This window comes from Zootermopsis nevadensis, unplaced genomic scaffold (assembly GCF_977971745.1).
Source record: "Zootermopsis nevadensis isolate Lab colony 2312 unplaced genomic scaffold, Znev_1.0 Znev_ptg000017l, whole genome shotgun sequence".
Classification (NCBI taxonomy): Eukaryota; Metazoa; Arthropoda; class Insecta; order Blattodea; family Termopsidae; genus Zootermopsis; species Zootermopsis nevadensis.
The window spans coordinates 4,492,278-4,504,669 of record NW_028259149.1 but is presented as its reverse complement, the minus strand read 5'-3'; the positions used below and the strand labels follow the sequence as shown (position 1 = coordinate 4,504,669).

The 12,392-nt window shown below is 38.4% G+C and overlaps 1 protein-coding gene across 5 annotated transcripts in view; it reads right to left on the bottom strand.

Moving 5' to 3' along the window:
- Positions 1–12,392, bottom strand: part of Dscam3 (Down syndrome cell adhesion molecule 3) — a 218,137-nt gene that overhangs the window by 92,517 nt on the left and 113,228 nt on the right. For all 5 annotated transcript variants that reach the window (XM_087350159.1, XM_087350158.1, XM_022081536.2 and 2 more), the window contains one exon: positions 4,020–4,162. In XM_087350159.1, the coding sequence (XP_087206285.1) occupies positions 4,020–4,162 (143 nt within the window). The remainder of the gene's footprint in view (positions 1–4,019; positions 4,163–12,392) is intronic.

The window sequence follows — 12,392 nt, the reverse complement described above, 5'->3', positions numbered from 1 at the left end:
CTGTACAGAGTGTAGGGACACGGATGTCACATCTGGTGCGCGTCGTGATGGATAGGTGAACAATTATTCATTATGACAAGAATACATTCTTTCTCGAAAACCGGTTAATCATCCTGTCTGTTGAATTTTTTCTCCGTATATCTAAATGCATTAAACTGTGATTTATACGAATCATATATTATAGATGGCACACACATGCAAAGCTATCTTCATGAACGAACATTAGGTAAGCTTCACGTTAGATCACTTGATGATGATTCATTGTTTATTACCAAGGTAGAATCAACGAAGAAATTTGTATTGTGAATGAATGTCAAATAGACGTATCAGGGCAGATATTAAAGTTACTCTCAATCTTTCTAGGTAATGAAAAGAACCGAAACTAGAGAGTAATTTTAAATAAAGTCATGTTATTGTACTTCTCAGATCTACAATCCAAGTAAAGCACTCACTTCTCTGAATTTTAATGCCATTATTGCACTGTCGTGTTATTCCAAAATTTTACTGAAGTCCGACAAAAATTCGAAAAGAAAGAGGCCAGTCGACATACTCACGAATAAACCAGTGGATAATATTAAAATAGGTCTTGCAGAAAAAGGGTGCCAGCATGTGAACTAGTTACATCTGACTCAGGATAGGGTCCACTGAGGACTCGTATGAACACGGAAATGAACCTTCTGGTTCCACAGAAACCTGGCATTTTATTGATTTTATGAATTACATTCTCAAGAAGGACTCGTCGAAATTTATAGCCAAGTGCTCAGCCCTCCTGCTTCAAAGTCTGGAGGATAATCATCCCATCATTCGACAGTTGGAGCTACTGACAGCGAAATAAATAAAGAAGGACTCTACAATATTTAGTTGATTGCCGACTGTATTCCATATGCCCCCGTTATATTCATGTTAACCGTGTTAGCCGCGTCAGCCCAGTTAACAATTTGAAAAATGAAAAATGATTCTGCCTCATTTTCATGGTTCAGTCGCACTGCATACACTGGAACACAGCAGAACCGATCAGATAAATTGCCTCGTTAGTCAGATCCAGCCAGTTAGGTGGTGTTAGCCACCTAGACTAGGCTTACACTCGCCGCAAGTGTAACAACGCCTGGCTAACTGGAGCTGTTTAACGATGCATTTTATCTGATCGATTCTTCTGTGATCCAGTGAATGGTGTATCAATAACACACAAAAGTAAGAAAGGAGACTTTTCACTTTTCAAATAATTACCCGGACAAGCACTGCTAACACGTTACATTCAAAGACACTTGATAAAATGCATCAGAGAAGGTTTCCAGCTGAGCTGTTAAGACTCAGTTCACTTTGCTCTTAAGTACTGAAACGATGGTGCCAGTTCTCATCATGCAAAGGCATTATCGGCTGTCCGATATCGATTAAACTTCTGACGTTCTACTTTTTTTTGTCCTCCACAAGCTCCGTTTCCATAAAATTTCATTCTGTCTGTCTTGCAGAAAAGAATTCAAGCTGGATCAGACTCATTCAGCCATCGTGGATACACCCTTCTACCCGCCAACCACCCACAAGCCGCGGGTACAGCTCAAATGTCATACTACCCCGACGACTAATAAAAGAGTTTTACAGAAATGCATATAGAAAGACGAGCCCACAAAGTAGAACAAGAACGTAACAAATCAACATCTGATAAAGACTTCTCGGTTATTCACTTTTGCTTTCTTCGAAATTGACAAGTTACACTTTCCTTCACGTATCATGTAACTTCTTTCAGCCTGTGAGCATTTTAAAAGCACAGGGGTAGCCAGAAACAGTGTCTGAGTCATGCAAATGACGACTTTCATGACGAAAGATCAGAAGAATTTAAAGTGCTTTTTAATAAGGGGCAGTACATCGAGTGGAAAGGGGGGGGGCAGCTGTTCAGGGCGCACAGAGCGAACTCACAGGAAATACGCTTAAATTAAAAATATAAAATCATGTCTATAATTTTACACCGGGGCGGATATTAGGGGTTCAGCCAACAGATTAATACTGGCTCTAGTAGTAAGGTCAGAGCCCTTCGAAAGGCCCTAACATGATCAGGGGTGCCCAATGGAGAAAAGAGTGGCCCAAATGCCTGAGGTGACTGTCCCCCTAGTTCAATATCAACACAGTGGGACGGAATACAGGCTGTGTAGTATTTCTTTCTGAATAATGGCTGAACTCCCTGTAGGTAATATATCTATTAATTTATCTTAATATAAGAGCCAATGTCCGTCACGGTTGACTGGATGACTGCGTCGTTTGTTTGATGTTCAAAAAAAATTAAATTAAATTCTGAAACTGGCGACTCATAACACATAACCCTTTCCGTCGATAAAGCGCTAAATGTTAAAACCTGCTTGAGATACAAACCCGGGCGTTCTTATAGGCAAAGACGATTTTATGAAGGATGCTGCCTTCCATTTTTCCAGCCCTATTTTCCTCTATGTTTAACTCAATTTCTCCCATCTGACGGCGCTCCGCGCTGTATTTGGGTCACAGTCGTCATGACAACGCATTGAAACTTTGATGACCAGCAGCAGTCCGGCTGGTGGCCTCGTAGCTGCAACGGGAACAGGTAGCCTGCCCACATTCAACTTCTCTTACGCGACGAGGATTCTCATTTGCGTCCCTGAGCCCCTGCGGGTCTCTACATACACTTATATTAGCATTCGTCGCATATTCTCACACGTGAGAACATTTCTTGACACTGAGAGAAATTATACTCTCTTAATTAGAAAATTGTTCGTCCTTCGTAAAAATTAAAAGAATTTATCTCTTTGTAGAAATGTCGTTGCTATACTTCGGCCTGTCATTCTTCACCCCATTTTCCTTTACGAAACCACATTTCTGAGTCGAAAAAGCTTTACGTTGACTGTAGGCTGCACAATAAAACTTATAAGGTATGTATAATCGGTCCAACACAACCCAAAATTTTCCATTAAATTTAAATCTAACGTCTACAGTATTCTAAACAAATTTACTTACATGCAATTGGCACTTAACACAAACTTTAACTCTAAGCTAAAAATACTTTTATTTGAAACGTGTTTAAGAATATTTATCAAACTCAAAGACGACTTATTCGTTAATTCATATAATATAAATCAAAAACCACAATCTTTTAAATTATATTATATGAATTAACTTATTTTTTGTCACTGATGATGACCTCTTCAGGTCGAAACGGGTTTGGCATTAGTGTCTTTCATAGTGATTCAGTTTTGTTTGTATGCGAATTTTATATGCTGAAACTAATTGTCAAACTACAGCACTGAAAGTCATCGCAGAGGAATTTCTAAATAAAGAGAAAATACGTTTTACATTCAGAGAACTAAATTATTATTTGTGATTCATATTAACTTAGTCTGCGGAGATAGTGGAATTTTCGCTTTCAACTATTACTTGGATTCACATAATAGCAGTGGTATTGTAATGGTATTTAAAATAGTGTATGTGAAATCTATACCATCTGTCTGCAAATCCGAATTTGCATTCTAATTACATCGCTATTTCAAAATTACGATCCATACAAACAGGGTATTCGTTCAACATTTAACAAATTACACAATTTATATTTAAATTGGAGCTGGAATACTGAATTATTACATTACTAGTATTTTTTTCGATTGTCGATTAGGTTATTCTATACTAGAATCGAGATAACTCGCTCAGAAACGCCAGCTTATTCTTCTGCTAACTTCTTCAGTGTCTCATAACGGTGACGAACTGTCTTGCTACGTATTGACATTCAAATTAATTGTCTGTTTCTTTTAAACAATGAGCATTTGAAATTATCACAGAACCATTTGGAATCAACACAGCAAATAAAAGATTAAATAATCACGACTTTTAATTTCTACGAAATAGTACATTAGTTTAAAAAGATATCTCCACATTATAGGTCCTGACGTTCACGTATCTGTCAAATAAATCAGCAAACTGGATAAATGTCTCTCTGTCTGTACTTGACTTTCGCGTGTCTGCCAAACGTACCACTGACTTGGACAAAAGTCCGTCGTACTTACCGGCTCTGACCCTGACGTCTCTGCTGAGTATGGAGCCGCCAAGATTCGATGCTTTGCAGCGATACACCGTGGAGTGGACATCGGCGCGATAGTCCTCGGCTCGAAATGGAGGGAAGTACAGGGTTCCGTTACCCAGGGTCTGCCTGCAAACCAAGATTTCAAAAATATACATTTTAACCCAAACTGAAACATTAAAACAGATGAACTGCATGGATGAGAATACATGGGGTGGTATTCGGTCAACTAGACAAGATTTTTCCAGTATAACACGGCACACATGACTTCATCATCGTGTTTACAAGAACCAGCTACCAGCCGCTATCTAGAGCCAGATGAATTCAGTGAAAACGTATTTTAATATTATCCTCTGATATAAGTCTATGTATTTTTTGTGCTCTCTTCCATTCTGGCTCTCCAACCAAACGTTTGGACGTATTTCTCATCTCCCCCATGCGTGCTACGTCCTCCGTTCACCTCATATTCCTGCATTTGATAATCTTAATAATAATATACGTATGAAGAGTATTGCGTGGTGGTGATTACAATTGACGCAAACTCATCTATCTGTTTAATACTGTGATTCTGATTGCGTTTCAAAGACCATTACTGCGTAGATCAAATAGTTTATTCCTGGAATAGTCAGAATGTATTTACAGAAAATTAAAGGACAAGGACTCATACAAGCTCGGCTTCGCAAAAATAATGTGCAAATATAATATCATTATTATATAGGATAAATATGAGGTAAAAGTGGGTTCGTATTGTTTGGTATCAATTTATATTCATATACAACAAAAATTACATTCAATATAAACAAATATAATTAATATTAGTTGCATTAATTTGCTTTTCAGCCAGATCCAATTAAGCTTTGTGTTTTTACGACAAACCACAGGCGTGCGACGGACACACAATTTCTGTTGTCTGTTATCAGTGACTGTAATTATTAAAATATAGATGAATGAGTCAGCCTCGCTGTTTGACGCGAGGTTTCACATATGTGTAATTTACTATGAGAGTGCCCTCAGTATTACTGAGAAAAAATTTGACACGTACTTACACTTCTTATCTATTTTTATTGCCCAATAGCTTTTATAATGCCTTGTTTCCAAGATACAGAAACCACCTTAATCGGATTTCGAACCCAAGATATTTTATCAAAGTTTTTAACTTTCCAAGATCTCTTCCTAGTTTCAAGGTGTAAACAAGACCAATTCGGTGCAACCTTTCTAGAGCTATAAGCGAGTACACACACACACACACACACACACAATTACAGTTTTATTCGGTTGAATTGTAGGATTTGAGGTTTTCACGGCGGTAAGTCAGAAGACAGCCATCTTCATTCAGTTGAATTATCTCCATAAACGACTGTGTCCACCTAGCTTCGAATTTCTGCTTTTCAAACCCTGATATAACTACTTGGAGTGGTTCTGTTTCCTTCATACATAATATTTATTCTTATAACTACACAGTCTCCAGTATTTATTGAGTCAGCACGTTAAAATAAAGAAGCGAAATGAATAATTCTAAGTCCCTTTCCACATTTGTGACCCGACCCAGATAGTCTGATCCAGAACCGTAGGTATAAAGTAGACAGACAGAGAGGGAGAGGGAGAGAGAGGGAGAGGGGGGACTGTATGTCCCTTTATTAACCGTGTCTTAAAATAATTTGTCTCTGTCCCATATCTCTGATAAATCTGAAGCAACGTGCAGAGCTCAGAATTACTCCCGAATTTCCGAAGCTCTGGAACACACCCCCAGCTGCGTACGTAGCGAAAAATCATAGCAGGGGGTAACACAATTTCTGAAGAACGAGAAGGAAAAAAAACTGTTTCCAGCACTCTGATAGATTTCGGCAACTACACGTATAAATTCGAAATGTAATTTATTTATACATCTGTATTTTCTGTTATATCTTTCGGTCATTATACAAACACATTTTTACTCACACTATAATCCAGCAGAAAACATCTTTCTTGATACACTAATATTTACTCGGCTAATCAAAATACTTCCTGCTTTGTGGAACTAGCCGAACGTGAAGGCCGAGTAATTAGCACACCTGCGTCCCGGGTTCAAATCCCGACCCGGGAACCGGCTATGCCGACTGAGGTTTTCTTCGTGCGTTACCGCAGTGAAGTCAAACTCAGTCGCAGAAAGTCTCAGTTCCTTCAAGCAAATGCCTGACTATTGCCCTAAATAGGCCACGACTGCTTCATTCGACATCATTTCCTATTCATTCAAATATTTGGTGATATGCTGTGTAATCTGAGCTCCTGACAGCGTCGTTAAGTAAGCTATATCATCCGTGGAACCGAAGATTTATTAGCCTACACGCAAGGAACCGCCACTGGTCCGCATCTTGAGCCACGTGACTCCAAACTTTTACGTCAGATTTAATTTTCACGCATTCCCGTAATCTACGCTTATGTCTTCCAAGTTGTTTCTTCCGTTCAACTTATTATTGCCGATCGACTTGTGTCAGACAAATCTGCCCGCACTTGAATTGTATGGCATGTAAGAGATTGCTCACAACTTGTATGTGTCTTACCGAATCAGTGACTTAGTGAATGCTAGTATCAATAAAATCTTCTCGGGCAATCAGCCGAGTCAATTGGTTACCGTAGTAAACCGACGTTTCAAATCCTGTTTACGTGCGAATGAATTGTGAGTCAGTAAATTTGTGCGTGCGTGTGTATGATGGCGGGAATGTCTGTGAAGAGGAGAAATTGGCAAAAGTGGGTGTCAGGTCTAGATCAGGTGGATAGGGTCGGCTTGTGGCGAGCCGGAGAGCAAACCAAAACAGTCACAATCCCCCCCCCCCCCCCCTCCGGGCTGGTGAGAACTGAACCAACCGAATGCGACTCAAGGTGTAAAGGGCAGCTTCTGTTCAGTTCGGCCAAGCAAACTGAGCTCATTTGTAATGTATAGCTTTGCGGGTAGCATAACTCAGTGGCCACTAGAGTTGCAAATCGTGGTCCCTCCGGCTTTTCAGAGTATTGTACTAGAAATCAATTGAGTAAAGAAATAAGGACTACGTGATAATATGAGATTTGTGGGAGGGGAAAATCACTTTTCACAAGCGATAGGTTGTAATTTAAATATATTATAAGAAAATTGCATTCAAACAAAAATATGGATAATCATATACTTAGGGGCTGTTAACACTCAAAAATCTTTTGTGTATTTGTATCTTTACGTAGAAGAACTTAGTGACAATAGAATTATATGGAGAAAATATAATTACTTCACTCTTTCTGCGCTTGGTAACCGAACGAGATGCCAGAGAATCTGATAAGGTTTTAGACTTCCTTAGCATGGTCCATTAATTTCAGATAACTTCATACAATTCATAAACACCCGTCGGAAGATGAAGGTTCTCCAGCGTATGGATTTTAAAATTAAACTGCAGTAACGCGTTTGGTAAACTAGGGCATTTATACAGCGTGAAATTATTCTGGTTTGGTCAGGAATTAAACTGTAAAAGGCACGAGGTGGACTTCCAGAAGGGTTTGCAGCAAAGAGGAAAATAAAATTCAGTCTGCTTCCCATTCCTGATTCCGAAGTTCAGGACCCGGCTCATAAATACTCCCCAGTTATAGATACTCAGAGAAGTCAAAGGGTTTAGTTTGGTGGCTACTGGAGGAAGGGCTATGGAGATGGAGCAAGACAGACAGAGAGACAGACTAGAATTGATCGGGCCGAATAGGTTTATATAGTAGAAAGGGGTACAGTATGACCAAAAATAAACCCGTTTCACAATTTCAACGGAATGTACGCAAATACCTTCTGGACACAATTTTTTTTATTTGGCGTATTTCACGGGGAAGTATTAAACATCTACGTCATACAACTTCAAGATTTTATGATATTTCCGTTATATTGCAACGTTTAGATTATGAATTAATTAATACTAACCGTTTTATTAAGACCGAACAATTTTTCAAACATTTCTAACGTCAAAATATAACCACATCTCTTTATTATAGGGGTGAACAAAACCACAGAAGATTTTAATCATAATAGCCGACCACCGAACGTGCATTCGCCAGCTCAGATTGTCTCGTCTAGTTCATCACCTTACGTGACTGAGTGCAGATTCACGTAGCTTGAGGGATATACCTACAGCATTTGATCGTCACGAGTGTGTAAACAGAAACTGTGCTGTTCAATGTATGGGGACTCCGATCGTATCGCCTTCATTTTGAGTTCAGGGATTCAGGAGCAATTATCAATGTATTTTTCCTTCAATTAATCTGAATGAACATTCAGAATTTTGAAAACACACAAGGGGTTAGTGAATTTATACTAACTCACAGTCTCTATAGTAAAGTGTTTGCAGTGCTATCACTGGATGCTGTGATTTGTTTGTAATACATTAATTTTGTACTATGGCCTAACTGTTGTCCCCGTTTGCCAGTGTTTAGTAGCATGAATGTTGTCGGAAACACATACAATTGTTTACACAGGCTAAAAGCAGTCATCCCTCCACGATATTAAACCAACAGAAGAATCTGGCATATGATTTACTGAACTAACTGACAAAGTTTGTGTAATTACATTTATAATCACGTAATGGGTAGGCCTAACAACAACTGGATGCTCGCTACTGCAGCCAAAGACTATTCAAGGACCTGAAATAATTGGAGAATAAAGTTGTGTACTAAATCCTAAATGTAAGAACAACACGTTTAGTGTCTTTATAACAACGTTGAACGGCCTTTCTCGCTAGATACGTGCAGACAGTATTCTCCAACACTAACATCTGTTATTCAAAATTCGTAAAACATCAGTTGCAAAACAGCATCCAGTCTTGGTAAATACTACATAGCTCAAGACAATAAAAATTACATAAATAATTCAAATATTTTAAACAATGAAAGTGTTAGAGTTAAATAATAACTCACGAGACATACATGACCACAAAATATATTTCTTATATTCTCCCAGTCTACCAATATTTTTCTCAAAAAAACACACTTATATATGGTAAGTTCAGTAAGGATTCTCAATAATTCTCCGTAACGGTGTTCACAGCTGTCAGCAGACTCGGGAAACGATATGAAAACTTTAGTGTGAGTTAAGTAATTACTAACCTGCTTTATAAATATCTTCCGAATACGGATATTACTGCCACAGAATATGCTACTACGAAAATTATTACTGAACTAGTAAATTACCCGTCAAGAATGACGGGAAAATCTACACACACAGTCATAAATATTACCTCGTAAGTCCCAAAGTCCCTTAACAGCATTATCCATTATCATACAACAGTCATAACAACACATACATTGGTAGATATTATCCCTTAAGGACCAAAACCCCTTAACAGCAAATGATTACCAACCAACATTCGCTTAACGTTAGACAGATATTATCGATATCAATATTGCAAGAATAAAATGGTAACTATATATACCATGTGTCTTTACATTCAATAACTCTACATTCTTATCTCATAATACCTTGTAGGGCTCTTATGACTCTCAGACAAAATCGATTATTTCCGAACTTTGAAGTAGATCCGCGTGGTGGTCCCTTTGAAGTATTAACTGGATTTTAAAATATAATCAGAAACTTTCGTATTTAAAGCAGTTAAAGAGTAAAAATTAGAACAGCTAAAGCAAAATTGTATTAATGAATACCGACACAGGACGAATAAACATGAAAGACAAGACAAAACATTTTCCCCAATTTGTCCACAATAACGGATAACGTGAAGAATTAGTAAGCTATAGAAAAACTGAATATTTGTTTTACGAATAGTAGACAGAGAAACAACAGACAAGAAATTCATTGAATACTGAAAGGAGGAATGATATAAATATGCTAAAGTGTGCAATTAAAGCAAGGAGAGTTATCTTATGGAAAGACGGGATGACAAAACCACAGTATGACATCGAAACAGGTTTTAAACCTAACCCAAAATGAGAGTCTGATTAAATATCTATAGATTTCCATTCATACAGATGAGTTAAAGTATGTATTGTTTTAAGTCAGAAAGACAATGGGTTAATGTCAATGTTTCGAAACCAGGGGTCCGGAAATTTTGAACAAGGGGTCCGCGAGTTGAGTAGAATCCACCCTTTTATGTTTTGATGTTTGATTTCTGCATGTTTTAAGGCTTTCTTTGCCACATTTTACATCCAAATGGGAGTAAAAGCATGACAAGATAATTATAGCTTCCATTTACATTTTAATTAGTCTATATTGCATTTAATCAAAATATATGAGAAAATTTTGGGGTATGCAATTTACGATACCGTTGACATTTGCAAAAAAACTTGTCAAATTCATTACAATTCAGTAGAATATGAGGTTTTCACGGAGGTGAGTCCAAAGATGGTTGCCTTCTGGGTTGTAGAGCCGTGTAGTCTCGCAGACTACGGTTTACAGTTCAGTTTGTTAAGAATAGGTTTACTTTGTAAAATGTTTGTTTTGCTTAGAAAACAAGCTGAAAGAACACTATATGAGCGTTCAATATGAAAAGAGCGCCTTAGCGGAACAATTTCTGGTTTACTAATGACCACGACTTTGTCATTTAATCAATTATTCATTCACTTACGACAGTCATTAGGGAAAACTGCGGTTCCAGAAAACAGAATGTGCTCTGTGGAACAAAGGTTAGCAAGCGAACACTACAGCACAGACTTTCTGAGCTTACGTCGACTCAGAAAAGTATACAAAAACAGACAAGTTTTTTAAACATCAAATTGATAGGGAAATATTATTTAATGACACGCTGATAATCGTATCTACAAGAAAGACGGTTCCTTGTTCAAAGATTTTGAACAGCGACACGAAGAATGACGTGCTAATTGCACGGCGCGCATGAAGTGGACGAATTATAAGGAACAGGATTTGACGTTCTATCTGCGGTGGTTACGAAGATGGTTGTCTTCTAGGTCAGCGTTTCTCAACCTATGGTACGCGTACCACTGGTAGTACGCGAGCCAATGTCGAGTGGTACTCGAAGTAAGCAAGAAAATCAAAAGATAATATTAACATAAATAAATTTTCCCTGAACGAATTTGGTCAGTGGTGCATTTAATGTGTTAAATTAGAATTAGTGGTACGCCAACGAAAAAGGGGTGAGAACCCCTGTCCATTAGAGGTCCATTATCAGGGCGATGGGTGTAAACTGCTAGTAGCGTACACGACGCTGCAAACCATACGACAGCCATCTTCGAATTAGTATAAGGAGTTTCCGTCGGAATGTTCGGTTCAGAAACTGCTGAATATATTCTGATTAAATCTTGTATCAGAAGTTATCGGATGATTTAACTTCGATTCTTATTGGTCCACAATAACCACAGACAAAGTGTGACTTATAGAGCTCCTCATTATCACCCTCTTTGATCCTAGTACCCTTTTCGCAAAACATCTCCAATTTGTGTTCATCCCTTAATGTCAGAAATCAAGTTTTACAGCCATGCAGAATAAGACGTGAAATTATGATTTTATATATATATATATATATAGCAAAGAAACATTCTGCAGGCGATTACACGAAGGAAAGATAACTGGCTCGGACATATTATGAGAAGGAATGGGTTACTGAGTGATATCACCGAAGGCCAGGTTGAAGGAAAGCGAGGACTAGGAAGAAGATTGATACAGCTAACCGACGACCTTAAACAAGGAAAGATGACGTTCCAGGAATTAAAGCGAGAAGCCGAGAATAGGGACAAGTGGAGAGCTCTTTTTGGGCAGAGCAATGGACCTGTCGTAAGACAGAACACTTAATAATAATATAATATATATATATATATATATATATATATATATATATATATATATTTTAATCTTTATGCTTCGGCATAGCAGACAGATAATGAACTTCGTGGTTTTGTTCAGCCACTTCAGAACTCTGTTGGTTGAAACAAGGTTATTGTGTTATGAAAGTCCTTTGAACGAGACAAACACGAGAGCTCATCAATATTCTAGTTGAGCGACTCTTGGAAGATGCAGACTTCGATGTGAGGATAATTTCAACTGACCAAAAAGAGTAAGGTTTCAGTAATGTTGGCTGGACTGACGCAGTTACGGGTCGGACTCTTTGAAGGTTTTGTGTTAAAAGTTCAGCCTTCCCGATCTAATGGCACAGAGTAGGGTGGTCTGCTACGCAGTGTCTATAGCATCTCCGTTTCCACCTCTCTCTTTTGTTGTGAGTTTTACGAAGCGAAAGCCCACAGTGTTAGGTTTTAGTGTGAATCTACTGCCGCTGTCGCATTAAATCTGTCGTAGCAGATGAGAGGGCGTCCGTGTGGCTTCTTCGTAAGGATGCGGCGGGTGGGGTGGGGGGTGGGGGGGCGCTAATTCTGGAGCCGCCTGTACCAGACCGACAAGTGAAGGGAGTGAGTTTAT